At 36.3% G+C, this 26,055-nt stretch overlaps 1 protein-coding gene across 5 annotated transcripts; it reads right to left on the bottom strand.

Moving 5' to 3' along the window:
- Nucleotides 1-564: 564 nt before the first annotated feature.
- Nucleotides 565-25,514, bottom strand: msc (musculin (activated B-cell factor-1)). 5 transcript variants are annotated; one of them, XM_073940700.1, is made up of 3 exons: nt 25,325-25,514; nt 4,445-4,931; nt 565-1,839 (listed from the first exon to the last, which is right to left on the bottom strand). In XM_073940700.1, the coding sequence occupies exons 2-3, from the start codon at nt 4,841-4,843 to the stop codon at nt 1,756-1,758; spliced, it is 483 nt and encodes a 160-aa protein (XP_073796801.1). In that variant the 5' UTR covers nt 4,844-4,931; nt 25,325-25,514; the 3' UTR covers nt 565-1,755. The 5 variants fall into 5 exon arrangements, with proteins under 5 accessions (XP_073796801.1, XP_073796800.1, XP_684279.3 ...); XM_073940699.1 differs by lacking the exon at nt 25,325-25,514 and adding an exon at nt 6,281-6,461; XM_073940701.1 differs by having other exon boundaries at nt 958-1,839; nt 4,439-4,931; nt 25,325-25,429.
- Between the last annotated feature and the right edge of the window lie 541 nt (nt 25,515-26,055).

The following is a 26,055-nucleotide window of genomic DNA, read 5'->3' as shown; positions in this document are numbered from 1 at the left end:
GAGGTTCCAGAAATGCGTTTAAGCCTCTCCAGTTGTGCAGGAACATACAATTGATTTATGCCTGTGAAGGACAATGGTTGATGCATTACATAGGAAAACAGAAAAATTTGATTGGCTTGCAGAAGTACTAACCAAAATAAACAAGCTGCAATAAGAATCATCTTTGGCAATTCTTTTACTGGGTATGAAAGTTTAATGCATTGTTAGGGTTTCACTATTGGAGTTTGATTCTTCTTGACAGGCAAGCTGAACTTTGTTGGTAAGGAAGGCTTTTTACCACACATTATGTTCCATATAAAATATTAAAATATTGCAAAGATCAGTAAAGTGTAATGTATGAATGTGAGGGTAATTAAAATGGTTTAAATGATTAGGACATTTAGTTATTATTTTTGTAATTATCGTTGCAATGTTAGTAGCACAGATATAATGAGTCTTTACGAAAACCAAAAAAATAAATTAAATAAAAGTATTTATAATAAATATCCACACACACTGTTATTTACTAAAAATGTATGTGCCTTTTGTTTTAATCTTTAATAAAAAAATAAAATAAAAAAAAACTTTATTTTACTCTTATGGAAAGTGATTGGGGCCAAAATCCTTGAAGTATACTATGATATCATATTTTAAACCAGTGGAGATCAACCTTCCTGCAAAGTTCAGCTCCAACCCTGATCAAACACACCTGAACCAATGAATTCGAACCTTAACAGCACTTGATAATTACAGGCAGCACTTGATAATTACAGGTGTGTTTGATATGGGTTGCAACTGAAATCTCCCAGAAGGTGGATCTCTCTAGGAACAGGGTTGGTCGCGCCTGTTTTAAACTTTAGTTGAAGTGTGATGTAGATGTTTGAGGATAAACTACTTCTCTGAATGTAAGATGATAGCAGTTTCAATGCATAAATAAATCAATACGGTAAATTTACAGATTTTTCTTTTTACAACATATTTACAAACATGAGGTGTTTAATCACATTCCATAATAACTGCCTTCCATGAAATACTTTTGGCACCGATGGCCTTCCATATTCTTGCAACAACATCTCATCTCATTTTTGCTAACATTGAATTGAGGGTGGGACAACACTTAAATGGGCATCAACCTATAGCAAACCACTTCCATCCAACAATTCTCATGTGCAATCCCAGAATTCTCGTTTAGTCGCATACATAGTTCATAGAGAAAAAAAGACAACTTTAGTTCAGTTTCTCGTGGAAGTTCACAATAAATCAACATATTAAATTTTACAGTGTGTTGAAGTGATGTAGACAATAAATTTGGTGAAACATACAAACAATACAACAAACCAGAAATATCACAATCATAAATAAGCATACCTTCGAGTAAAAATAATATATGGACAAAAATGTTCATCTGTGATCTCTTTTTCCATCTGTAATAATGTAAATAATAAAAAATAAACTATAAACAGGAAAAAAAAAAACCTACAGTCAAAGACTTACAATAGCCTTAGAAACAAAACTGATTTCCTTTGCTTCCCGTAGACGTTTAGTTTGTTTTTTAGAGGTTGCTTTTAAGCCAAAACAAATATAAAAAGGTAGAAATTACTTTAATATCATCTGGCTATAAAGACAGATTTGTATGCAATGACTGCTGAACTGCTTGCGTTCCACATGCAGTTGTATTCATTGCATAATGTTCAGTGATGTAAGTTCAAAGGAAGTGCATGAGTACAGACAGTAAAAGAGAGAGAGAGGGATAAAAGACAGAGAGGTGCCAGATGTTTATGCTGTAGCTCCACAAAGTCTGACCGCTGCAGAAATGTCTTTGGTGTCCTCTGATCGTGCTGAGACCACAAAAGGCCAGGTCTGTGAAAAAGAGTTAAAAAAGAGCCACACATTGCCGGTTAAATGTGTAAGATGTGAACACATGGAGTGATCAGGGTACTGTACCTGATTTTGAATGTTAATATTCATATACAGTTGAAGACAGTATTACCCCCCAATTATTAGCCACCCTGTTTATTTTTTCCTCAATTTCTGTTTAATGGAGAGAAGATTTTTTCAACACTGTTTAAACACTGTTTCAACAATGTTTTTAAACATATTAGTTTGAATACCTAATCTCTAATAACTGATTTATTTTGTCTTTGCCATGATGACAGTAAATAATATTTTACTACACATTTTTCAAGACGCTTTTGTACAGCTTAAAGTGACATGTAAAGGCTTATAGATTAATTAAGTTAACTAGGTAGATTAGGGTAGTTAGGCAAGTTATTGTATATGTTTGTTCTGTAGACCTTAAAAAAAATATATAGCTTAAAGGGGCTAATAATTTTGTCCTCAAAATGGCTTTAAAAAAAATTAAAAGCTGTAATATCAGACATACTGTGAAAATTTCCTTGCTCTGTTTGACATTGTTTGAGAAATATTTAAAAAAAGGAAAAAAAATCAAAGGCAGGCTAATAATTCTGACTTCAACTGTATTTCAATATTTATTATATATTTTTTATATTTACAGCATAATTAATTACTGGATGTGAGCACATTAGGGTTGTTTTAGTGCTGTAGAATAGATAATAGTTGTTTTCATCCTAATTTTACAGTTGTAGCCATTTTGATGCTTTTGTGTGTTTGTGTATATATATATATATATATATATATATATATATATATATATATATATATATATATATATATATATATATATATATATATATATAGTAATCACAGTATGTATGATAATATAATATTTTTTCTTTTGTAGAAAGTCTTATTTGTTTTATTTTCGGCTAAAATAAAGCAGTTTTTTAAGACTATTTTAAGGACAAAATGATTAGCCCTTTGAGCTATATATTTTTTTGATAATCTACAGAACAAACCATATAGGCAATAACTTGTATAATTGTATTCTAAAACTTTTGACCAGTAGTGTAAATATTTATTTATTAAATAATAGTTGTATAGTACTGATCAGTATGGGATCAGTAAACATAAAAAACCTAGTCACCAAGGTTGCATTTGATTGATTGAATTGATTGAATTGACTAAATGAATGAATGAATGAATGAATGAACGAACGAACGAACGAACGAACGAACGAACGAACAAACGAACAAATGAACAAACGAACGAACAAACAAGTTTAAGCTAAGCTGTTAAATGTAATTAATTTACATTTTCTTACTGTATGCAAAATGTAATTTATTCCTGTGATTGAAGGCATAATTTTCAACGTCACTGCTACAGTCTTCATAGTCACATAATCCCAAGGATCTGCTATATTACTATTATTAGTGTTGAAAACTGTTAGGCTTTTTACTGAATCTGTATACAGTACCTTTCAAGAGTATGTATGGTGTTTATGGTCTAATTTATTTTCATTAAATAATCCTAAAAAGTCAAATGTTTCACAATGTCCACGTTATAAGGAACAATATTATAGACTGAGCATCAATATTTATAATCATAACAGAACAGCAAATCAGCATGCAGTATTATCATGTGTGATTATGCGACACTCAAGATTATAAATGAAAACTGTTGTCCAACAAAAACAGAACTGAAATAAAATGTTACAATAAACACAAAGAATGAAAACTGAGGCTATAGTAAATAATTAGCAAGAATAATAATTGTCTTCAGAATTATTAAACACTCATTTTATGGCAAAAAAATAATAATACCTGTGTTTGTTTAGAGAAATATTTGTCAATGCAATGTAAAATTTACAGTCATGCACATATTCCTAATTTGCAAAAAAGTTAACTAGTCATGGTTATCCATACATTATTTTTACATAAAAAAGTTTGTTTAAATAGTTAAAAAAAAAAAAAGTTTGTTTCAATAGTTCAAAACAAAAAAAAAGAACTTTTCTTCATTTAAGTTGCATGCATTTGTGTAGTCTTCGGTTCAAACAATTACTTTAGTTTGATTGCTAAGAGATTTGCACAAAAGTTAAAGTTAAGTTAAAGTTAAAGCTGTGCCAACATAAACATTTAGCTTTAGTTGACACTGGACATGTTCTATTATCTCTGTTAAACAGAGATAGATTTACAAAAACTAAAGCTGAAATTAAATATATGTGAAAATGTTATAAAAAAAAACTTAAATAAAATTAACAAAACCATTAATAGAACAAACTAAAACTAAACTCAAATTTACAGCAAATAAAAAAAAAATATTACAATAAAAACTACACTGTAAAAACATGTTATTTTATGTTTATCAAAAATTACAATAAAACAATCAAAAATCTATTTTAAATATAAATAATGTTTCACAATATTCCAGTTTTACATTTTTGTATAATTGAGCAATTAAATGCTGCCTTAGCAAAGTGAAGAAACTTCTCCAAACTAGTACATTATATTCTTAATCCAGTTAGTGCATTTTACACAATTATTACTAAACAACAGCACTTGTGGAGCAGATGTAGGTGCATAAATGCAGTGCTAACACTCACTCATACCAGGTTGGCAGGGTGTGCGAGGTTGTTGTGATACGTGTCATCCTGCAGGAGTTGTCGGAGGTGTGAGATGTAGCTGGAGGCCAGACGCAGTGTGTCCAACTTGGATAGTTTGGTGTCTGCAGGGACCCATGGTAGACTGGTCTTCAGCCGCGAGAAGGCTTTGCTCAGGACCCTCATACGCGCTCTTTCTCTGGCATTAGCTGCATTCCTCTGAGACTGTCTGCCGTCTTTCGCCAGCTTCATTTGGGGCTTGTTGGTGTTGCTGGCAGCGCCTCGAGGAGTTTTACTCTTTGGCTTTGGCTTCAGACCATCATCCAGACTAAAGTCGTCTTCAGAGTCGTCGAGACAGTGAGAGATGGATTGCAGGTCTTCGGGATCACTTACTGAACCCGTGGACATCACTTCAGCTCCGCAGTGTGGTAGTTTGTGATATAAAGCGTCCGGAGGTGTAGTTCAAAGCAACAGGTGCTGTGTTCTATTCATATCTCTGGAAAGCAAGGATAGAAAAAGGCCAATATTTTAAGTCGCTACGTATCTATTGAATGCGAATTGGTGGTGTAGATGAAGTCGTGTGTTCCTCAGAGCTGGTCCTGTGGTCTTTTGAGCACATTTAAGGTTTTGGGGTTTGGCAGGGTCAGTCTGGATCAGGCGTTTCTCCTCCCCTTTTACTCTGTCTAAAATTGCTGGATAGTGGCACTGTGTGCAGTCATGTACTCATGTAATCTGCCATCAGCTAACAGCATGAAGAACTGGCTAATCAATCAATCAATCAATCAATCAATCAATCAATCAATCAATCAATCAATCAATCAATCAATCAATCAATCAATCAATCAATCAAAACTATCAAAACTATCTGTCTATCTATCTATCTATCTATCTATCTATCTATCTATCTATCTATCTATCTATCTATCTATCTATCTATCTATCTATCTATCTATCTATCTGTCTGTCTCTAAGTATATCTATGTATATCTATTTGTCTGTCTCTATCTATCTATCTATCTATCTATCTATCTATCTATCTATCTATCTATCTATCTATCTATCTATCTATCTATCTATCTGTCTGTCTGTCTGTCTGTCTGTCTGTCTGTCTGTCTGTCTGTCTGTCTGTCTGTCTGTCTGTCTGTCTGTCTGTCTGCCTGTCTCTAAGTATATCTATGTATATCTATTTGTCTGTCTCTATCTATCTATCTATCTATCTATCTATCTATCTATCTATCTATCTATCTATCTATCTATCTATCTATCTATCTATCTATCTATCTATCTATCTATCTATCTATCTATCATCTATCTATCTATCTATCTATCTATCTATCTATCTATCTATCTATCTATCTATCTATCTATCTGTCTATCTGTCTGTCTGTCTGTCTGTCTGTCTGCCTGCTAGTCTGCCTGTCTGTCTGCCTGTCTGTCTGTCTGTCTGTGTCTGTCTGTCTGTCTGTCTGTCTGTCTGTCTATCTATCTATCTATCTATCTATCTATCTGTCCGTCTGTATGTCTGTCTATTTATCTATCTGTTTCTCTGTCTGTCTGTTTACCTATCTATCTATCTGTCTGTCCGCATCCATCCGTCATTCCATCCGTCCGTCCGTCCGTCCGTCCGTCCGTCCGTCCGTCCGTCCGTCCGTCCATCCATCCATCCATCCATCCATCCATCCATCCATCCATCTATCTATCTATCTATCTCTTTCTCTCTCTGTCCGTCTGTCTGTTTTACTGTCTGTTTGTCTGCCTGTTTGTCTATCTGTCTGATTTAAAATTTAACATTTAAAAAGTATTCCCCAAACCAGCAAGCTAGGCACCAGTGTAACTCAAACTTACCTCCTGCAGTACATCAAATGAATAATATACTGAAAAATTCATGAAAATTGGTATTTTCTCATTTCTACAGTTCGGTGGTCATCCAGGGTCCACTTAAATGTTTTTTTTCCCACATCCTCTTAAGCAAAATAGAAATGTATGTGAGGCTTATCAAACGTTCCTAATCCAATGGCCATTTCACAGAGAGATTGGGTTTCTGCTGGGTTTGAACACTCGCTGCACATTGGCCACAGCTGTCAGCACTTCACATTACATCTGTAATCGCCGCGAAGGACAAATACACATGTTGACATTCTTCACATGATCACACCATGCTCATTTGTCTCTCTTATCATATAGAAACATGCGAGCGAGAGGTTCGTGGTTTGATTCAAATTCCCATGGATGGCAAATTATAATGATTTTTAGCTCATTACTTATTGCAGATGTCAGTTTAGCTGTTTTACAGGAAACTTTGTATGACTGTTCTACATGTTGAATTGTTGATTGAATGATACATAAATGGTTTTATTTTTTTAACATTGTATGTCAAAGGTTTGATTGGTGTTTGTATGATTCATTCTTGATTTGGAGCCATATCACAGAGGTATAAGTGTGATATTGTATTTATGCAACTGTTTTGATGATCACACATTTAGTGGTTTTACATTTATGTAATCATTAATTTATTCCTGTTATTTTGTACATACCAACTAACCGGATGTAAGAATGTTGTGTGAGCCTTTCCTTACCAAAATGGAGCCATATGTCACTTTTGTCTTAAGAAACTGCTACCATGTTCTTAATTTAAGTTAATTATTACATTTGTTAAAGTTTTGTACTTTGCTTATTGAAAGCTCTGTGTTATAAAGCATTAAGCTTTGACATTAAAGACCCCTTATCATGGGTTTTTGAGAATTACCCTCCGTGTGGTGTGTAACACAGCTCTAAGTGAAGTGAAATATCCAGCTAAGGCTTAAATCTGAAAATTGTTAAAAACGATTGATTCATTTTTAAAAGAGTCGGCTCTTGGTGTTTCAAATGAATCGTCTTGATAACGAGTCTTTAGCCATTTCAGCGTGATGCCTAATTGCGCAAACCTGGGAAAGTTGAAAACTGCGGCCCCGCCCACAAACACAGTAGCAAAGAAAAAGAGGAAGACAAGTCATGAAGATGCTGTGCTCATCAGCATATTATTGGAAGTGTGAGGGAAAGTTAGTGTTATCTTCTCTACCCAAAAATGAAACTGTAAAGAGTCAGTTGTTGAGGTTTATTTTTGCAAATATACCTCACCATTATAGCCCAGAATTATGCTGTTCGAGTGCTACGGAATCTACACGCTTACAACTGGGGATTCGTCGGCCGTTTGTAAAAGGAAGGATCAGAAAAGATTATTGATGTAAGGGACTTGTCAGAGCTCGACATGAACTTTATCAGTACATGGTTCAGTAGATCATAGATCAGTTTCTTTCTCCATTTTACAAGTGTAAGTAAGTTTGATTAAAATGGCTGCCTCCTTGTTTTCTCTAATTTGCAAATTATGCATTTAATTTAGTTTTGTTTCTTGTAACTGTGATATATTATATAGCAGTTGATCATTTGTCACTCATGTTAAGGGTAATTTCATGTTGAAATTACGGGAGTTTTCCAGGATAAATAACAAAGTGGGTGGGTGGCTACAGGTCTCTCCCAGAAAAAAACAGGAGTGTTGGCAGGTATGCTCTAGTGATGGGTCGTTCATGAACATTTCATTCATTTTGAACGAATCTTCAATATGACTCGGGAACTCGTTTATCACGGAAAGGCAGAAGCCAATCATATGCGTTTAGAGCTGAAAAAAAAAATTTAACCGTTCATCTCTCGACTTCTCGGGTTGGAGTCATTCTCAAGAATCAGAAGACTTGAAGAATGAACTAATTATCACGGCTCCTATCGACTCAGACTGTGTGCATTGGTTGAGATTATATGTGACTGTCAGTGTAATGTGAACTAACCACTGACATTTGAATACTTGAAGAGGTGAGCTGAGCAAAGAGACAACAATACCTTCATAGACAAAAGAGCAGGTAAACATTGAATTATTATTTCCTCCTTCTCATAGTATTCCATTTATGACTTATTTGTCATGTGATCAACCTTTGGACGCAATATTGTTGATAAGCCGTGCTGGGCATTTCACTCTGTCTCGCCCCTGAATGCTGTTGACTAATCGCAACAGACTGTCATCGGTCCAATCAGCACAGATTAGCTTCTACCCAAGGAGGGCTTTGGGAGCAATTGATTCACTAAACAATTCATGACTCTTTTTAGTATATAATAGGAGCTATTTAAATTGTTTTACTGTTTTGAGTTGGGATGTTATTGTTATCGATCTAATATCAAAATTAGGCCAATATTTTTAAGCCGATAGATTACGTAATTGTACAGAACTGCCTGCCTTATGCATGCATAGGTTACAGTTGTTCAGACTTCTCCAGTGCACTATGGAGCTTTCCACACATTGTTTATTCTTTCAAAGTCCGTCCTTTCTTTGTGTGCTATTGCTGGGCCTTAAGAACTTAATAAGTAACCTTATTCCTGATCATTGTAGATATGTTTGATAGAGTGTCATTATGTATTTTGGTTTAAACCGCCTAAGGAAAAAAATAAACAATGTGTAAACATAATAGCAGCAATGCACATGACAACTTGTTTGATTGTTTGTAATCAAATATGATTATTTGTTATTATCAATGCGTTGCTTGCCATGTGTTGCTGATATAAGATTGTTTTCAGTCTAATCGGCATATTTATAATAATTATAACAAGTGCACATGATGACTATTACCATGCACACAAATAGAGAGGTGACAGAGCATTCACAGCACCCCAAACAGCAACAGAGGAAAGTGTGCCACTGAATCTAGCATATAGTTTTTTAACTGTCCACGACATTCTGTCTTTAAATTATGCACTGTGTTTGTCATTAAGTCATTTGTGCTCAATGCTTAGGTGTTGTTTTAAAATCGGACTCGGCTTCATGTTCACGCTTCACACAGTGCCTGCAGTTATCATAAGTTTATCATAAACCTTTACTTACAACTGACAGCAAGAACGAACACAGAAGCTTGTCTGATTGACAAGCAGCACCTACATGTTCTCAAAAGACTCTAAAATGCCAAATGGCACAAATTAATGCAGCATTTTCTAAAGTTTATGCCACATTTTCTGAAGGTCTGTATTTAGCTTTTCACTTGTACGGTGGCTCTGAACTGTCAAAACACCTCTCTATTTACATATTTTTGATGAGTTTTATTTACATAGAAATTTCATATTTGTAATAAGTTCATTACTGTAAAACATTTTATTCAAGAACATTTGAGCTGGTTTCAGTTCTTGGTTCCTTCATTTTTATTTGACTTAAAATGTATTTATTTAACTTTGTTAATTAAATCCCATTTTGTTATTTAACCTATTATTTTTATGCAACAGTCAAGTTGCATGTTAATTTGCTATGAGAAGAAAAGTTATGGAAAATCATGAATAAAGGTCTACATAATGGGTGACGCAGTGGCGCAGTAGGTAGTGCTGTCGCCTCACAGCAAGAAGGTCGCTGTAGTTTGCACGTTCTCCCTGCGTTCGCATGGGTTTGCTCTGGTTGCTCCGGTTTCCCCCACAAGTCCAAAGACATGCGGTACAGCTGAATTGGATAAGCTAAATTGTCCGTAGTGTATGAGTGTGTATGGTCGTTCCCCAGAGATGGATTGCAGCTGGAAGGGCATTCCCTGCCTAAAAATGTGTTAGGTAAGTTCATTCCGCTGTGGCGACACCGGATTAATAAAGGGACTAAGCCATAAAGAAAATTTATGAATGAATGAAGGTGTATAATCACATTGCAGTTGTGAAATTATACTTTTTTTTTCTTTTGCTATTTAGGCTATTCAGTTCATAAGATCAGTTTAAACTTTTTCATTTAATTGTTTATCGGCCTCCAAATCTAAAGAGTTTTTGGTTATATCGGTGCATCCCTAATTTTAAGTAAAAATGTACTCAAAATTAAAGTTTATGCATATTACTGTAATACCTTTGTGGAAAATGTAACTTCAATGTAAAGCCTCATTCACACTATGAGCGACTCTCAGCGGCAAAGCAGCAAGTGATTACTCATTTTAATGGACAGTGAGCGATATTGACAGTGACCGTTGCCGACCAGTTGGGCGTGTCAAGCGACATGACAAAGTTTAGAGCTTTATGCAAATGAGGAGCGACTTTCTTGACCGACAACTAATTGGAGCACCCATTGGAGCTCCCATGATCCTCTCATGATCCTGGCTAAGAGGCTGGTTGTATTCTCTGTGTTGTATACTTACACAGATCTGCATTTGCAGCAGGTCGCTACACAGAGCGAGAAGCAGCTACAAAGTTGCTGCTAGTATGAATGAGGCATAAATAGTTACTTTTAGAAAGTGACTTGTATTGTACTTTTAGAGAGAAAATTTGACAGTATATTTTCCTAATGAGTATTTTTGATGAGTTTTAAAAAAAAAAAAAATTGGTGTGTCAGTTGATATCAAGCTGATTTATTATGTAAGAAAAGTAAACTGGCTTCTCTCGCAGACATGCATGAGAAAAATTTAGAGATTCACAAGAATTTACACAGAGACCTCTGCTGCCTTCGTAATAAATTATATTTGAGATAGTCAAAAATGTAAATGGAAGCCTCTTGTGGATTTGTGAAAACACAAGCTGCAAGGAGACATAGCCCAGGTACACATTTCTCAGTTCTCATGTAGCCCTGGGCACATATCTCTAATGAGCCTGGGTTGGAAGAGTTCCATTGCCACCAAAAGAATCTTAAAATAGTACTATTTATATATTATTTAAAACTATTACTGCAACAACAGTAGCATTTGCTAAAATGTACAGCGGTGTGCTTTGTAGACTATAACTTTCATATTGAGGAATGCTGCAGGTAGAGTAGTACAGTTGGAGAATTGGTGGGGCCAATATTTGTCAGAGCAATAAAGTGGGCATGTAATCAAAAAAGTTTATTTATATTTTTGCAGTATTTAATAGATTCATACATCAGCCATGCTTTTTCCATTTAGTGTCATATGAGGAGTTCTCGACAATTTCTTTGGACATTTTTAACACCACCAACCCCTATAGAATAAATATATAGAGCTTATAAAACTTCCTTAACCACAAATCTAACAGCATTATCTGCTTATGAATGAACAATGCATGAAAACATATATCTCTGCATTAGATCTGTATGCAGCATGGATAGTTTTTAAAAGACCATACATGAATAGCAGAATTTCCTAAACCATAAAACCAAATTTCCCACAGCTGAAATGTTCTCAGCATCTCACAGTGTCTCTCAGTAAACTCGATACGTATGACTTTTCATTCCCACCTAATGAGTGTGAAATTAAGATTTTATATTACAGTGGTCACCCTCAGCCAACAATTATCCAAAAGCACAGCTGACTTGCATGCTCCATTTTTGTAAAGGGTCGGTGCCAAGCACAGACAGCTTTGGAATAACCTACAATAAACAGTTTATGATTCTTGCTTTGAGGAATTTAAAATATTTATTCTTACTGAAAGTGGCTGTTCACAAAGAATAACTTGTGCCCCATTTTCATCAGTCGACACAATATAGCAAACACACAAAAATATTTTTTGCTGCTTGTTCAAAATACTTGAAATGAGCTAAATCAACACAATTCTTGAGGATTTTTTTAGACAAGTTAAATATTTTATACTCAATCCACTTAAATTTGTTTTGGGATAACACGGAAGAACTATGTGGAACCCAACTTTTTTTTTTTTTTTGCAGTAATGAATGACTTTATTTTGCTGCTTTTTTAATCTCTTAATGCAGTGGTCCTCAACCGTGGACCGGTCAATGCTTGACAAATTTTCCACGGCCCTGGGGACAAGGGTGTATGTAGTATATGGTCTATGTAGATTGCTAGGTGACCATCAATCTTTTTCTCATAAGATGACAAGTTGACAAAACATTGCTGCAGCTCTTATTCAAGTTTTATTGAGAAAATTATATGGAGAAAATTAAAAAGCACTCAGCGTTTGGGTGTTCTGTGTTTGTCTGAGATAATTAGTCTATCGAAATGTGTAAATTGCATAGAAAGCTCTAATGAAATCGTTCAGTTCTTGCCATGTGACTTGTGGTCAGGGCTGGCACGTCCATAGAAGTGACCTAGGCCAGCGGTTCCCAACAGGGGGATTCCAGCACACAAGGATGCCTCAGCGGTCTCTGTGGGGATTCATTTCATGTTTAAAAAAAGTTAAGCAGTGTACAATTAAAAGAACGAGCATCTTGCCTTAGCTGATTTTATCCTGACTGAACAATAAATGGTCAAATTTGTAATTCGTCCTCCACAAAAAATAAAAAAAGTGTTTGATTCACCTTCAGCAGCTAATAGTAATGACCCAAGAATACTTGACCCAAGTGAGGAAGCTTCAAACATTTTAAGTGACAGCACTAACAATACTGGCAACACGTAATGCAGGAAATACAAATATAGTTACCTTAACGATGGTCCATTTTCCTAAAGCAAGAAGTCCTTGAACCAGCCACAGTGCATTATCTCCAACAAAGTTCTTGTTAACAAATGCATGAGCCTCTCTAAATTAAGACATTTGCAGATGACTCCCCAATACCACAGGGTGCACCCAATACAATGGCCTACTGTTGTTTTGCTTTACATTAGGTTATTATTTGTGCATAAACAAATCTAGAATCCTCAAAAAGGGTGTTTTTAAACAAACTATGTTTATTACTATATCAAGTTTCTAGATATAGTAATAAACATACTGTTTGAATGAAAACAGACTTTTTTTGTCACAATCACTGCAAACTTCTATGATCAATAATTTCATCAAATGAGGAGGAGGGCCTTAAAATATTTTCAGACGGAAAAGGGGGTCTCAGGCAAAAAAAGAAAATAACGAATTTAAACATGCGATATGTGAACAAGGCCACCGTCATTTGCATCTCCAGTGGTTGATCTTCTGCTTACACAGACATGCTGTATCCACCTGACATGTCGACAAATGGGTCCTTGAGAGATCGTGGGTCCTTCACTGGGCCTTTTCCCCTTCGCATAGAAACTTTCCATTGATGTCTACTTCTTACTCATTTTGCTAGCTCGTGGGTTACATTTTGGCACTCAAGTCACCGATATGTAATCGAGAGAATACTGTCATTTTCCAAAGTGAAAGATTTTTCCAAAATAAAAGATCATTCAGACTCAGATAATAAATAAAACGGAAATAATTAATGATTAATGATTTGAGCGAAGCAGTGGCGCAGTAGGTAGTGCTGTCACCTCACAGCAAGAAGGTCACTGGGTCGTTGGTTCAAGCCTCGGCTAAGTTGGCGTTTCTGTGTGGAGTTTGCATGTTCTCCCTGCGTTTGCGTGGGTTTCCTCTGGGTGCTCCGGTTTCCCCCACAGTCCAAAGACATGCGGTACAGGTGAATTGGGTAGGCTAAATTGTCTGTAGTGTATGAGTGTGTGTGTGTGAATGTGTATGTGGATGTTTCCCAGAGATGGGTTACGGCTGGAAGGGCATCCGCTGCGTAAAAACTTGCTGGATAAGTTGGCGGTTCATTCCGCTAAGGCGACCCCAGATTAATAAAGGGACTAAGCCGAAAAGAAAATGAATATATGAATGATAATTAATGATTTCCTGTGAAGCCCAATTGATCAATACCAATTGATCTATGCGGCTCCCAGGGGTTGGGGACTACTGTCCTACTGTACAGGGGTTGGAGAATAAAACTGAAATTTCTGGTTTTAGATCAAAATAATTAATCAGAATGTTATAGGGCCTCCTTTTTGTGACAAATACAGCATAAACTCGTCTTGGGAATAACAGATAAAAGTGCTGCACAGTAGCCAGAGGGATTATGAGTAATTCTTCTTGGAGAATAGTGGCCAGGTCACTATGTGATGCTGGTGGAGAAAAATATTTCATGAATTGCACCTCCAAAACACTGAACGTTGCTTAACCTTGGTAACCTTGCAGGCCATGGGAGATGACCAACTTCCCTTTCTTGCTGTGTGTATTTTTGCATTATCATTCTGATACACAGCACTGCTTTAAGGATACAATATTTGAACCACCGGTTGCACATAATCCTCTGGAATGATTTGGTATTCCTTGGCAGTGACGCACCCATCTAGCACAAGTATTGAGCCTTGGGAATGTCATGATATTGCAGCCCAAACCATCACTGATCTACCTCCATGCTTCACTCTGGGTATGCAACGTCTGGGTGGTACACTTCTTTAGGGCTTCTCCACACAGCAACTCTCCAAGATGTGGGAAAGACAGTGAAAGTGGACTCATCAGAGAACAATACATTTCACATTGTCCACAACCCAAAATTTTCGATACTGGAACCATTGAAACCAACGCCTGGCATTGGCATGAGTGACCAAAGGTTTGCCCATGTATATTGACCCTGTGAAGTTTCCGACAAACAGCTTTGGTGGAAACAGGAGTTGAGGTGCACATTTGCATACATTACGGTATAAGCCTGGTTTCTGTGGCTCTTGATACATCACAAAGACTTGCTGTCTTGGTCACAGATATACTAGCCAAATACACACCAACAATTTGTCCTCTTCTGAACTCAGATATGTCACCTATTGGTGTGTGCATTGCAATAATTTTAGCAAAACTGTGCTATTGCTCTGCAAATTAAACATTCAGTTTGTTCTTACTGGTGTAAAGTGCAATCAAGATTGACCACCAGGCTTGTCAAATTTAGCCATGAAACCAGTTTTGTTTCCCAACCCCTGTCAATGACCAGTGCATTTTTAAGATGCGATGTCAAGTTTAAATTGTTATTACTAGTTACTTTGTAGTTGTTTACTGCATTTTGTAATTCTTCAACCTTTAGAACAAATGTAGTCAGTTTCATTTCCTTTTAAACATGAAATGCCAACCCAACCATTTCAGCAGCACCCCTGTGATTGTTTGAATAATCACATATAGAAACTCTAAACTACATTTTCTAAAAACACAGAGTTGTATGTGTTGCACATCACAGAACACAAAGGTAGCCTACTTTAATTTCATTTGTATAACACCAAATCAGAAAAGGTTGGGACAGTATGGAAAACTCAAATAAAAAAAGAAAGTAGGGATTTCCAAATTTACTTTGACTTGTACTTCATTGTAGACTACATGAACACAAAATATTTATGTTTTGTCTGGTCAACTTTCATTTTATTTGTAAATATACACCCTTTCTTGTCATTTAGACTTGTGACACAGTCCAAAAAAGTTGGGACATGAGCAATTTAGGGCTAGTAATTAGGTAAATTGGCTAAATAATGAATTGAAACTGGTGATGTCAACAGGTGATTGTAATTATGATTTGGTACAAAAGCAGCATCCAAGAAAAGTCTGGTCTTTTAGGAGCAAAGATGGGCAGAGGATCACAAGTTTACCAACAAAAAGGTAAGAAAATTATTGAAATGTTTAAAAACAATGTTCCTCAAAGAAAGATAAGAATGTATTTGGATATTTCACCTTTAACAGTGCATAACAGTGCAAACATTCAAGGAATCTGTTGGAATGTTAGTGTGTAAAGGACAAGGGCACAAGCGAATGCTGAACAATCTCAGATCCCTCAGGCAGCACTGCATCAAGATTCATCATTCATCTATAAGTGGTATCACCACATAGGCTCAGGACTACTTCGGCAAGTACAATACATAGTTACATCCACAAATGCCAGTTAAAACTGAAATGTGCCAAAAGGAAGCCCTATGTTAAGCGGCATCCAGAAGTGGCGTCAACTTCTTTGGGCTTGGAGGCATCTGGGATGGACCATCACACAGTGGAAACATGTACTGTGATCAAATATTTTCTGTCACAAATTCAAATCATTTGACCAAAAAAGTTTCTTGTGTGATTTTTGGTCATCTTTGATTGTCAAATACTACTGGCTCCCTCTTGTCTCATAAACTAACCTCATCAAATGTTATTGGCTCCCTCTGTGCCTTATGACCGATCGCATCAATCTGAAGACATCTGAAGATAGTTTTCAGCTATTAAAACTTCTTAAATTGCTTTGTTTTTTGCAAAAAGATATTGTATGCCTGGAAAAAAAACTTGGAATGCAGTACTAGTTTGAAAGACTTGTTTGTAGTAAATACATGAGACTCCACATAATGCAAATGACCAAAAGTATTGGACCCCACTTGTCCTTAAAAAAATTCCAAAGGGCTACCCAAAGCAGCACAAAATGATGAGCATCCTGATCGAGCTTCAATGTGAGTTATGAGTTGTGACTAAGAATGTGTTATCCAAGCACATCTTCACATCTTTTTTTTTACATTAGTTGAAATGATGGGAACCTGTTCCTTTGCTTCCTTTGGTTTGAAATGCACTAATATCAACTTCTCTTTAAGGGAAATTCTCCAGGATTAAAACGCCAAGCAAAAAGTGTAAGCAAACAAATGTTGGTATGTGAAGGCACCTTTCACAGCATTTTGGCACTAATCTCTACTTTAAACAACTGTGTAACCCCATCTATCCCAAGCTTCCTCACAGCAACTAATTACGTGGGAACCAAAACTGCCCACGTTGTTTCAGATCATTGCTAACATGAGAAATGTGCAGTTGTCTGAGGGTCACAGTGTGGCGAGTAGCTCTTTTCCTCTGTGTTTTGTGTGAATGAGTAAAGCAGACAGGTGCAGGACGATGACATCACTGTTCACTCTCCTCCTCCCGCAGCTGCAGTGCAAAACAAATGGCACGTAACTGCATCAAAATGGCCATTAGGAAAATCAATACAGACCCATTTTAGTGAAGCCTCTCCCCCTGCATTGAACCAAGATTATTTAATTGAATGATAGAAGTGGCTGAAGAGTGGACTATCTATTTTCTTCTGTTCTAGTAAGACTTTGATGGAAGGGAAATCTTCCAAGTACAAGCCCAAGTACAAGTACTTATTATAATTTATCCAAAATGTAAAAATAAATGGATAAAGTCAGATGTTGTGCAAATGGGTTATATGCACAGCTAGTGTTTCTTAGCCATCAGTAAGCTCCCGGTGAAAAATTTTTGTGATTATTTAAAATTTTACATGGTTACTTTTATAGCATCGACATTGTAATGTAATTAAAAGACAAGCAGTTAAATAAACTTAAGCATTCATTTATTTGTTCAAGCATTAAATGAGATGATAGACGTGTAAACTCTAGCACTGTCAATGGCAGCAGGCTAGCGTGAAACTCCATTGAAAATACTTGGGTAAAATACATTTTTATATTTTAAACAGACATCAAGGAAAAATTTAATTTATCGCAATGCATCTTGTACTCCTAATGTATGTGTCATGAACACACATGAAAGACAAAGAAGGATTAAACTTCAAGGGTGTTTGTTCACACGTAGAAGTAACACAGGTAAGGAGAAGCAGGTGAATATGGCGTGTAGAAGGTGAGCAATCTCACATACAAAGAGTTCAGTGGGTGAGCTCAGTACTATAGTAAAGGCCAACATAATAGTTACTTTCCTTAAACAGGTGTATCTGCATATGCAGGAGGAGGAGAACATCCACAGGAGAGCACAGGAGAACCCAGGAGAGAGGAGAATACCATTCGTCTTTGATTCCAGCCAAAGACTGAATGAGTGAGGTGAATATTTATAGTGATTGCAGGTGCAGGTGATTAGCAATCAGGTGAGGGTTCACGTGTGTGGTGAATCATGAGGGAGAGCGGTGAATTGGTCTGCAGGAACGAGCCGAGGGTGTGACAGTATGCCTTTTAAAAGTAAATATTTACTTTGCACTGCATGTGTTTGACCCAGACGACACCCCACAGTGTGTAATCCTGATGTAATTGGCCAGATAAAGCTGTTTTCCTCAAGTCATCCTCGCTGTTGCTCCCGCGACAAAAACAATAAATCGACATGACAGCAGCATGGTGACCGCATTAAATTCAAAGGGCTCTATCATACACCTGGCGCAATTGTGCGTTAGTTGTGCGCCTTGCTTACACATTTTTTAATTCAAACAGGGTGTACAGCAAAATGTGCTATGTCATGGCCCAATTAACTCTTAAAGAGAATGGAAGATGAGACTCTGGTTTATTATAAAAAACACACATATAGCTTATTAGGAGAGTAAGCTCAACCCTGTTAGACCATGCGCAATGGCGCAAAGCAAATTTTTACGTCCTTAAATAGCAAAAGTGAATTCTGACACGCCCTTAATGCTTTTGCGCCCTGCACTTTGGACTTTGTCCATGGATCGTCAAAACAGAGCCCAAAAGACTTAAATGATTAATTTAACACATTTGTGCCCAATAATGGGTTTAATTTCTGTAGTGATTGCAGTCACAAAAAAAAAATAAAAAATTTAACCGGATCTTCTAAGTGAACCGGTTGAACTAGTTCACCAAATCGAGTTTGAAGTAAACTAACATATACAGAGTTATTCAGTTACTGGAACAGTACACTGAGATCAGATTTGAGAAGCAGTGAACCGATAATACTGCGCATGCGTAATTCAGCAGTTGGTGAACCAAACATAAACAGTACATGACAGCCTGCTGTGACTGAAGCAAACTTGAACAACTGCAGCACAGGTAAACTGAGAGCTAAAATGAGAGAATTTAAATAAGTGAATCATGCTTCAGTTGGTTTGCAAAATGTAATTGTTAGAATCTTTTCAGATCATGATGATGTTTTGTAAGTGACCACTAAATGACTATAACCCTTTAAATAAGTTTAGAACATCAGAGCATGTCACGTATTTCGGTAGCCTAGGTGACAAATAGGTTAATCAGGCTAGCAGGAGCAAAGAGAAGACCCGTTGCTGTGCGATTTATGGAAAAAGGAGGCTTAATCCTGCACAATTTATTTAATAGAACCCTTTGGTTAAGCGGAGCGCGGTATGTGAAGTTAATATTTAAGCCACATGAGTTCGTTTGTATGTATATGATAACATATTAATACAAATGTTGGCTACAAGTTTTAACTGACTAAAATTATAATTGCTGACTACTTTTTTTTTTTTAAGTTGAGTCCTAACATAGGAGGATTGGTTTGTGTTAAAGATCTGAACTTCCCATCACTACTGTATATTTAACCTTAAAAGCAGCCACACACTGTGTTGTTCTTAGGGTTGCTATCTTGTGGGCTGTTGTATTTGAATTTGAGGATGCGTAGATGGTAGAAGTAGATGGCATTGTTAATCTGTCCTCTGAATACGTTCCAAAAAATTTATCTTTAGTTGAGTTTTTACTATACAATATTTATTCTGATGATTTTGAATCTTGCACCTGACAAATATCCTTATTTAGAAAAAAAGCTAAAACTAATACTGAAACTAATAAAAACTAAACTAAAACTAAGCAATTTCAGAAAATAGACACTTAATAAAAAATAATCTAGCAAATCTTCCTTAAAAACTAATTAAAACTAACTAAATCTGAAAACAAAAAGTCAAAACTAAATAAAAACTAAAACTAATGAAAAATCCCAAACTAATATAACCTTGCTATATGTATTTTTAGACCAAAATTAAGAAAAAAAATATCAGTATTAAGGCACAATCCCAATTCTATTTTTGTACCCCTACCCCTTGCCCTTGGCCCTTAAATCCGAGGGTAAAGAGGAAGGGCTTCAAAATTTACCCCTAAGAATTGGGACAGCACTACATCACCTGCACACGTCATCATTTGTCATCGTGATCTCTTGCTTCATATGAAATCAGACGATCAGGACTGCTTAAGTTATTCCAGTTGTGTTATTTTTTTATTTTTTTTATCTTCAGGAAAACACTAAAGGCATATATTATGTTATCATAATGATCCAATGTGATAATAAGATTGTAACAATTGGCCATATTCATCTATGTAAACACACCAAAAACAACATTATAGCAGACTCTGTTAAAAAGCTTATTTCCAGCCACTAGAATTTTCTGGCAGGGTATTCAAGTGCCATCGAGTGTCAGAATGTTGTGGGACTGCTGTACAGGAGTCATTATGGATTATAGATCGCAAAATTTTGTGGTTTTTAGTTTAGCCTTTTTTTTTAAAGCACGACGGTAAAACACCAACGCGGTAGTGAATATATTAAAATATGTTTGTTTGTTGTAAAAATTTGTAATAATGAAAACATAATCTAATTTGTGGATCTTCTTACGGGTGGAGCTGTGGCTGGTGTTTTCTGGAAAATTTTCTTACTCCTTGGTTTCGAGTGTGGTCCTGAAAAATCTTCATTTAAAGGGGTGTATACCCCTTGAACTTATGTATTAGCCCTATGGCTTGAAGCAAAGAGAATTGGGACACCTACCCTTTGACGGAAACAAGCAAAACGAGGGGTACGGGGAAGGGCTAAGGGGTAGAATTGGGATTGGGCCTAAGTGTTGTGACCACCAGGAGTGTTGCCCTCATGGTCACTGGAGAGCACCCACTGCATTTAATCCAACTAGTCTTCACGTTGCATGTTCTGTTGGCGTTTCTGTGTGGAGTTTGCATGTTCTCCCTGCCTTCGCGTGGGTTTCCTCCTGGTGCTCCGGTTTCCCCCACAGTCCAAAGACATGCGGTACAGGTGAATTGGGTAGGCTAAATTGTCCATAGTGTATGTGTGTGTGGATGTTTCCCAGATATGGGTTGCGGCTGGAAGGGCATCCGCTGCGTAAAAACTTGCTGGATAAGTTGGCGGTTCATTCCGCTGTGGCGACCCCGGATTAATAAAGGGACTAAGCCGACAAGAAAATGAATGAATAAATAGTCTTAACGTTTTCCAATCACGTTTGCAAAAAAAAATGAAATAGACATCTAGTTTTAATGTTGGCTGTCGAACTGAAAATAACTGTATTAAGCAATTATGAACATATTTTGTTGATAAGCATTAGTTAAAATATGCTTGTATTGTCATCCAAATTTGACATTTATTGCATTATGTAACTTTTTTATAAAAACTTGCATGCATACATGCATGCACGCACGCACACACCCACAACACAAAAAAAAAAGCCTTTCATTCATTCATTGATTTTCTTTTCGGCTTAGTCCCTTTATTAATCCGGGGTCGCTACAGCGGAATGAATTTATCCAGCATACGTTTCATGCAGCGGATGCTCTTCCAGCTGCAACCCATCTCTGGGAAATGTCCATACACAACCACTCACTACGGACAATTTAGCCTACTCAATTCACCTGTACCACATGTCTTTGGACTGTGGGGGAAACCAGAGCACCTGGAGGAAACCCACGCAAACACAGGGAGAACATGCAAACTCCAAACAAAGAAACAACAACTGACCCAGCCGAGGTTTGAACCAGCAACCTTCTTGCTGTAAGGCGACAGCACTACCTACTGCACCACTGCGTCGTCCATAAGGCTTTCAATTTAGGCTCACTTTAATGGAAACAATTTGTTGTTGATTGATTCTAAAATTATACACAAAATATATATTTATAATATTAGACTTATGATATAAATATATATTTTTTAAAATAAATTTAAATCATGTTTATAAACACCTGCTAAAATGTTTAAACTATGCAAGATGTCTTGATGTTCCTGCACATGAAGGCCTTTGAGATGGATGACTCTGCTGATCAGATCAAATCTGTGATATTGTATGATGCGAGTCTCTCTGACTAAGATCTTTTTATATTTGTCTAGCTGAGATCTGCCTGGTGGGAGTGAGAAATGCTGTTTACCAGTTGGAGGAGGAAATGATGTAAACTTCTGATGCTGTGCTGAAGCACTGACCAGATGACAGATCACAAAGGCTGATTGAGGTTTAGTTTCTGAAAGACCATAGCTTTCTGGAACCGATTTATTACTAATTATTAATTTTCATTCCTACCATGGAAGTTGAGGGGGCCCAGTAACTAGCATTCTTCAAAATATCTTTCTTTTGAGTTCAATCAAAGAAAATAACTTAAAGGTTTAAAACCACATGCGAGAAAATAAAAGATAAGACAGTTTAATATTTTGGGTGAAATCTAGAATAAAATGTAGAGAATCAATTATGTTTGAGCATAGCTCTTCTATCTAAATACCTTCAAAACAGAATAGTTATGGTTTGTGTAGTAGAGAAAAAAATAATTTTGAGAAGTTTACTTATATAGCGCTTTTTACAATAATTATCGTTCCAAAGGAGCTTCAAAAAAAGGTGCACATAATTACATTACAGTCCAAATGAGAAGTTGGGTAAAGGATTGGCAGTATAGAAACATAGTTAACCTGCAGTTATGCAGTATATAGATTGTTTTCAAAAGGAATTATATTAACATGAATTAATGATACATGTTCAGTAGTGTATTTTTCTATTAAGGGTTGTGGTATTAAGATCAATTTTGATGTCCATTTAACACAAGTTAATATGGTACTTTTAGTCTTAATGAATGTCTGTAACAAAAACAGCTCAGTTCACAGAGAGCCATTTGCATTTGGATCACTGCTGGATGACAAATGGCTGATAACTCATATTTGGACATTCATATTTGAAGTTGCTTCCACATCATAAAGACAAAATCTGATATCTCTAAGATATCAGAAGAGAAAACTAAAGTCATTGCATTTGGGAACAGAGATTGGGTTCTCATGGTTACTGCGTATCTTGGCCCTAAGGGTCAAACCACAAAAAATAAGGTCAATAATCTTGGTGTGATTCTGGAGTTAGATCTGAGTTTCAGTAGTCATGTCAATGCAGTAGCTAAATCAGCATACTATCATGTCAAAAGCATTGCAAGAATTAGATGCTTTGCTTCAACTGATGACTTAGAGAAACTTGTTCATGATTTTATCAGCAGCAGGGTGGATTACTGTAATGGAGTCCTCACTGGCCTAACCGAAAAGACAGTGAGACAATTGCAGGTCATCCAGAATACTGCTACCAGGATTCTGACCAGTACCAGAAAATCAGAGCACATCACACCTGTTCTCAGGTCTTTACACTGACTCCTAGATACATTCATAATATATTTTAAAGTTTTAACTACTTGTCTATAAAACTTAATGGACTAGGATCTCAATATATTACAGATGTGCTTACTGAATACAAACCTAACTGATCACTCAGATGTTTAGGATCAAATAAATTAGAAATTAGAAATTATAATTTATCATTGCTTGACATTGCAGCTCTCCATTATCAATGTAAAATACATTAAATCAAATGTCTATACATAAGAAAGTGACTGTTGGATTTTACAGTTTCTGTGCTGGTCAGTGTGAAAACCAACAACACCAAACTGGCCAACACAGCTCTGCGCATACAGAATCGTAATCGCTTCTAAACACTTGTTAACTGAAGCTGGTGTTTGCTAACTATATTGAAACAAACAAAAACTGCATAATTAAAACTTGTATCTTTCACAAAAAAATTCTTCTTCAAATATTCTGGGACATTCTCTTCATATATTAAACTATAAAACATCTATTTCGCTGTTGCCTGTTCTGGAGGTGGGGATTCTGTGTAAGGACACCCATGAGCTTCTACATCTGAACACAGAGCAGATAAACGAAAGGCTGCTTTGCTATCTGTTTACCAAAAGAGAGTAGGGAGGAGGACAGAGTCCATTATTTGCTTGGATGCAAGCACATGTAAAGCTTTAGGTACATCTGGCAGGGAATTCAAACAGATCATATTGTGGCACATATTTTTGTTGACAGTTTATAAAATCTAACTTGTTTTCTTCAATGCTGGAAGACACAGTTGAACACTAACTAAATACAAAAAACAAGGTTTTTCTACAGAAGTGGAAACTTCATCTGACGTCACCTTTAAAAATGTGTATTGAAATTTGAATCTACAGACACAAAGTGATAAAGTGTGACAAAAGAAATGCTATCTTTGGTGTTTGCTATCAATTAAATTAAAAAAAGTAATAAATATCAAAACTTAAAATGTATTTATTTTTGCCTGTAGTATTTGAATTGTGCATCAAACCATATTCAGAAACACAGATACAGGTTTAAAATAGCTTGAAGTGTCCAAATCTAGAGCAAATCCATTCCACATGGACATTGTGGTCCTTGGCATCAAATTTACTGTCTCGTGATATGCATGTCAAATCAAAAAGGGATTTTTTCCAGTGTCAAGGCCATACAGGTGCGTGTCTTAATCTACTCCCAACATGATAGACCTTTAAGCCTGTGAAATCACCATTGACAATCTGATCAACAAGGTTTCATGCAATGTGGCTTTCATGGGAAGTTTATCTTGATGTGGTGATGGCCCAGAACAATATGAGGGTAACGCACTAGATCTAGCCATTGGAAGAGCTACTTTGAAATGAGTGTTTGGTAAGACAAAGCATCACATGGTTTGACATCTAAGCATGAGGCTAGATGAAATTTACATGCTAATTCTTCTGCTCATTGAGCATAAATGTAGACTGATCGGTGGTATAAATGTAGATCTGATGGATGGAGTTTTAAGTCTGTAAGTTAAGAGCTTGTCAGTGCATTGATCCAATTGCTTTTTCAAACCCCATCATCTTCAGCTAGAAGATCTTCATTATGCATTAAAGCATTAGATATCATTTTGACACTTCAGAGGGAAACTATAAGTGTATTTAATAGATTGACTCAAAATCAGTGCTGAGTAGATTACATATAAATTTAACCCAGGCTCATTCTGACTATGTACCCCTATATACATTTCTAGATAGAGCAAAATAACTCCCAGGAGTTTTTTTTTTTTTTTTCAGTTTTTGTTTTCCTGAATCCCCTAGAGGCTGCGGTGTATGCTTTTTCAGATCTCAAATTTCTCTCACAAGTGCCATTCCAGCCTGCTGTTCTCACATAAATCCACCGATGATCACTGACTGACTGACTGACTGACCAATCAAATGACACCCCACCCTACCCCTTGCCTAAACCCAACCAATAGTGTTTAAATAGCATCGATTGACCCACTCACCCTTTTCCCTAAACCAACTGCAGTGTTTTATAAAGCAATCCAGAAAAACTTTTTTACCATGTTTTCAGATTTTCTGATTTTCCACATTCTCACCTTGTTATTTACTAATTTATTTTCTTTTTTGCCTTTTGTTTTTGTCTTACCTGCTTTCTGGAACTGCTCTTCACTGAACTCGAGACCTCTAGTTGTAGTCAACTCCTCTCTGCGTGTCAAGTCTGCCCATGTACAAGTCGAGCTACTGGGAAAAACTGGTAACAGTGGAAAAGCCTCCATAAGAAGGTAAGCAGTCAGCTGGTAAGCGAGAAAACGAACGGTGCCATACTGCCTCGTATCAGTCATAATTAGTTATTAGTTTGTAATGTAATCTGATTACATAATTTAGGTTATATAACCAGATTACCTTTGATTACTTTTAGGCTGCTAACGCAGTATAGCTGAATTTGGTAGTCAGTCCATGTTTTAGCTCTTTAAACTATATGCACAGTTTATTAATTTACCAATGTAAGAGTCAAATTATTTGTCCCAGCTCAATTCATTGAAACATTCAGGTAGCTGCAACATTTACGTATAACAAATTTACTGACCAGCTAGTTATCAATAGATGGGTTTCCATCCAACCATGAAGTGAGTTTTTTTCAAAGAAAAAATTGAAAAAATCCCAAATACGAATTGGGTGTGTTTCCATCAAATTATTACATAGATATATTTACATTAGATGACGCCTACCCTGTTGTGGTTTATTGGAAGGATAGAGCCAATAGAGCCGCTTAGTACAGGGTGCTGATCCTTTGAAATAAATGTGGGACCAAGGTGCAGTGAAGGACTGGCCATCCAGAGCGAAAGATATATACACATATATAGATATATCTATGAT

Source organism: Danio rerio, chromosome 24, assembly GCF_049306965.1.
Source record: "Danio rerio strain Tuebingen ecotype United States chromosome 24, GRCz12tu, whole genome shotgun sequence".
Lineage (NCBI taxonomy): Eukaryota > Metazoa > Chordata > Actinopteri > Cypriniformes > Danionidae > Danio > Danio rerio.
Note: the sequence above shows the minus strand (reverse complement) of the source record. Positions and strands in the feature narration are given on the sequence as shown.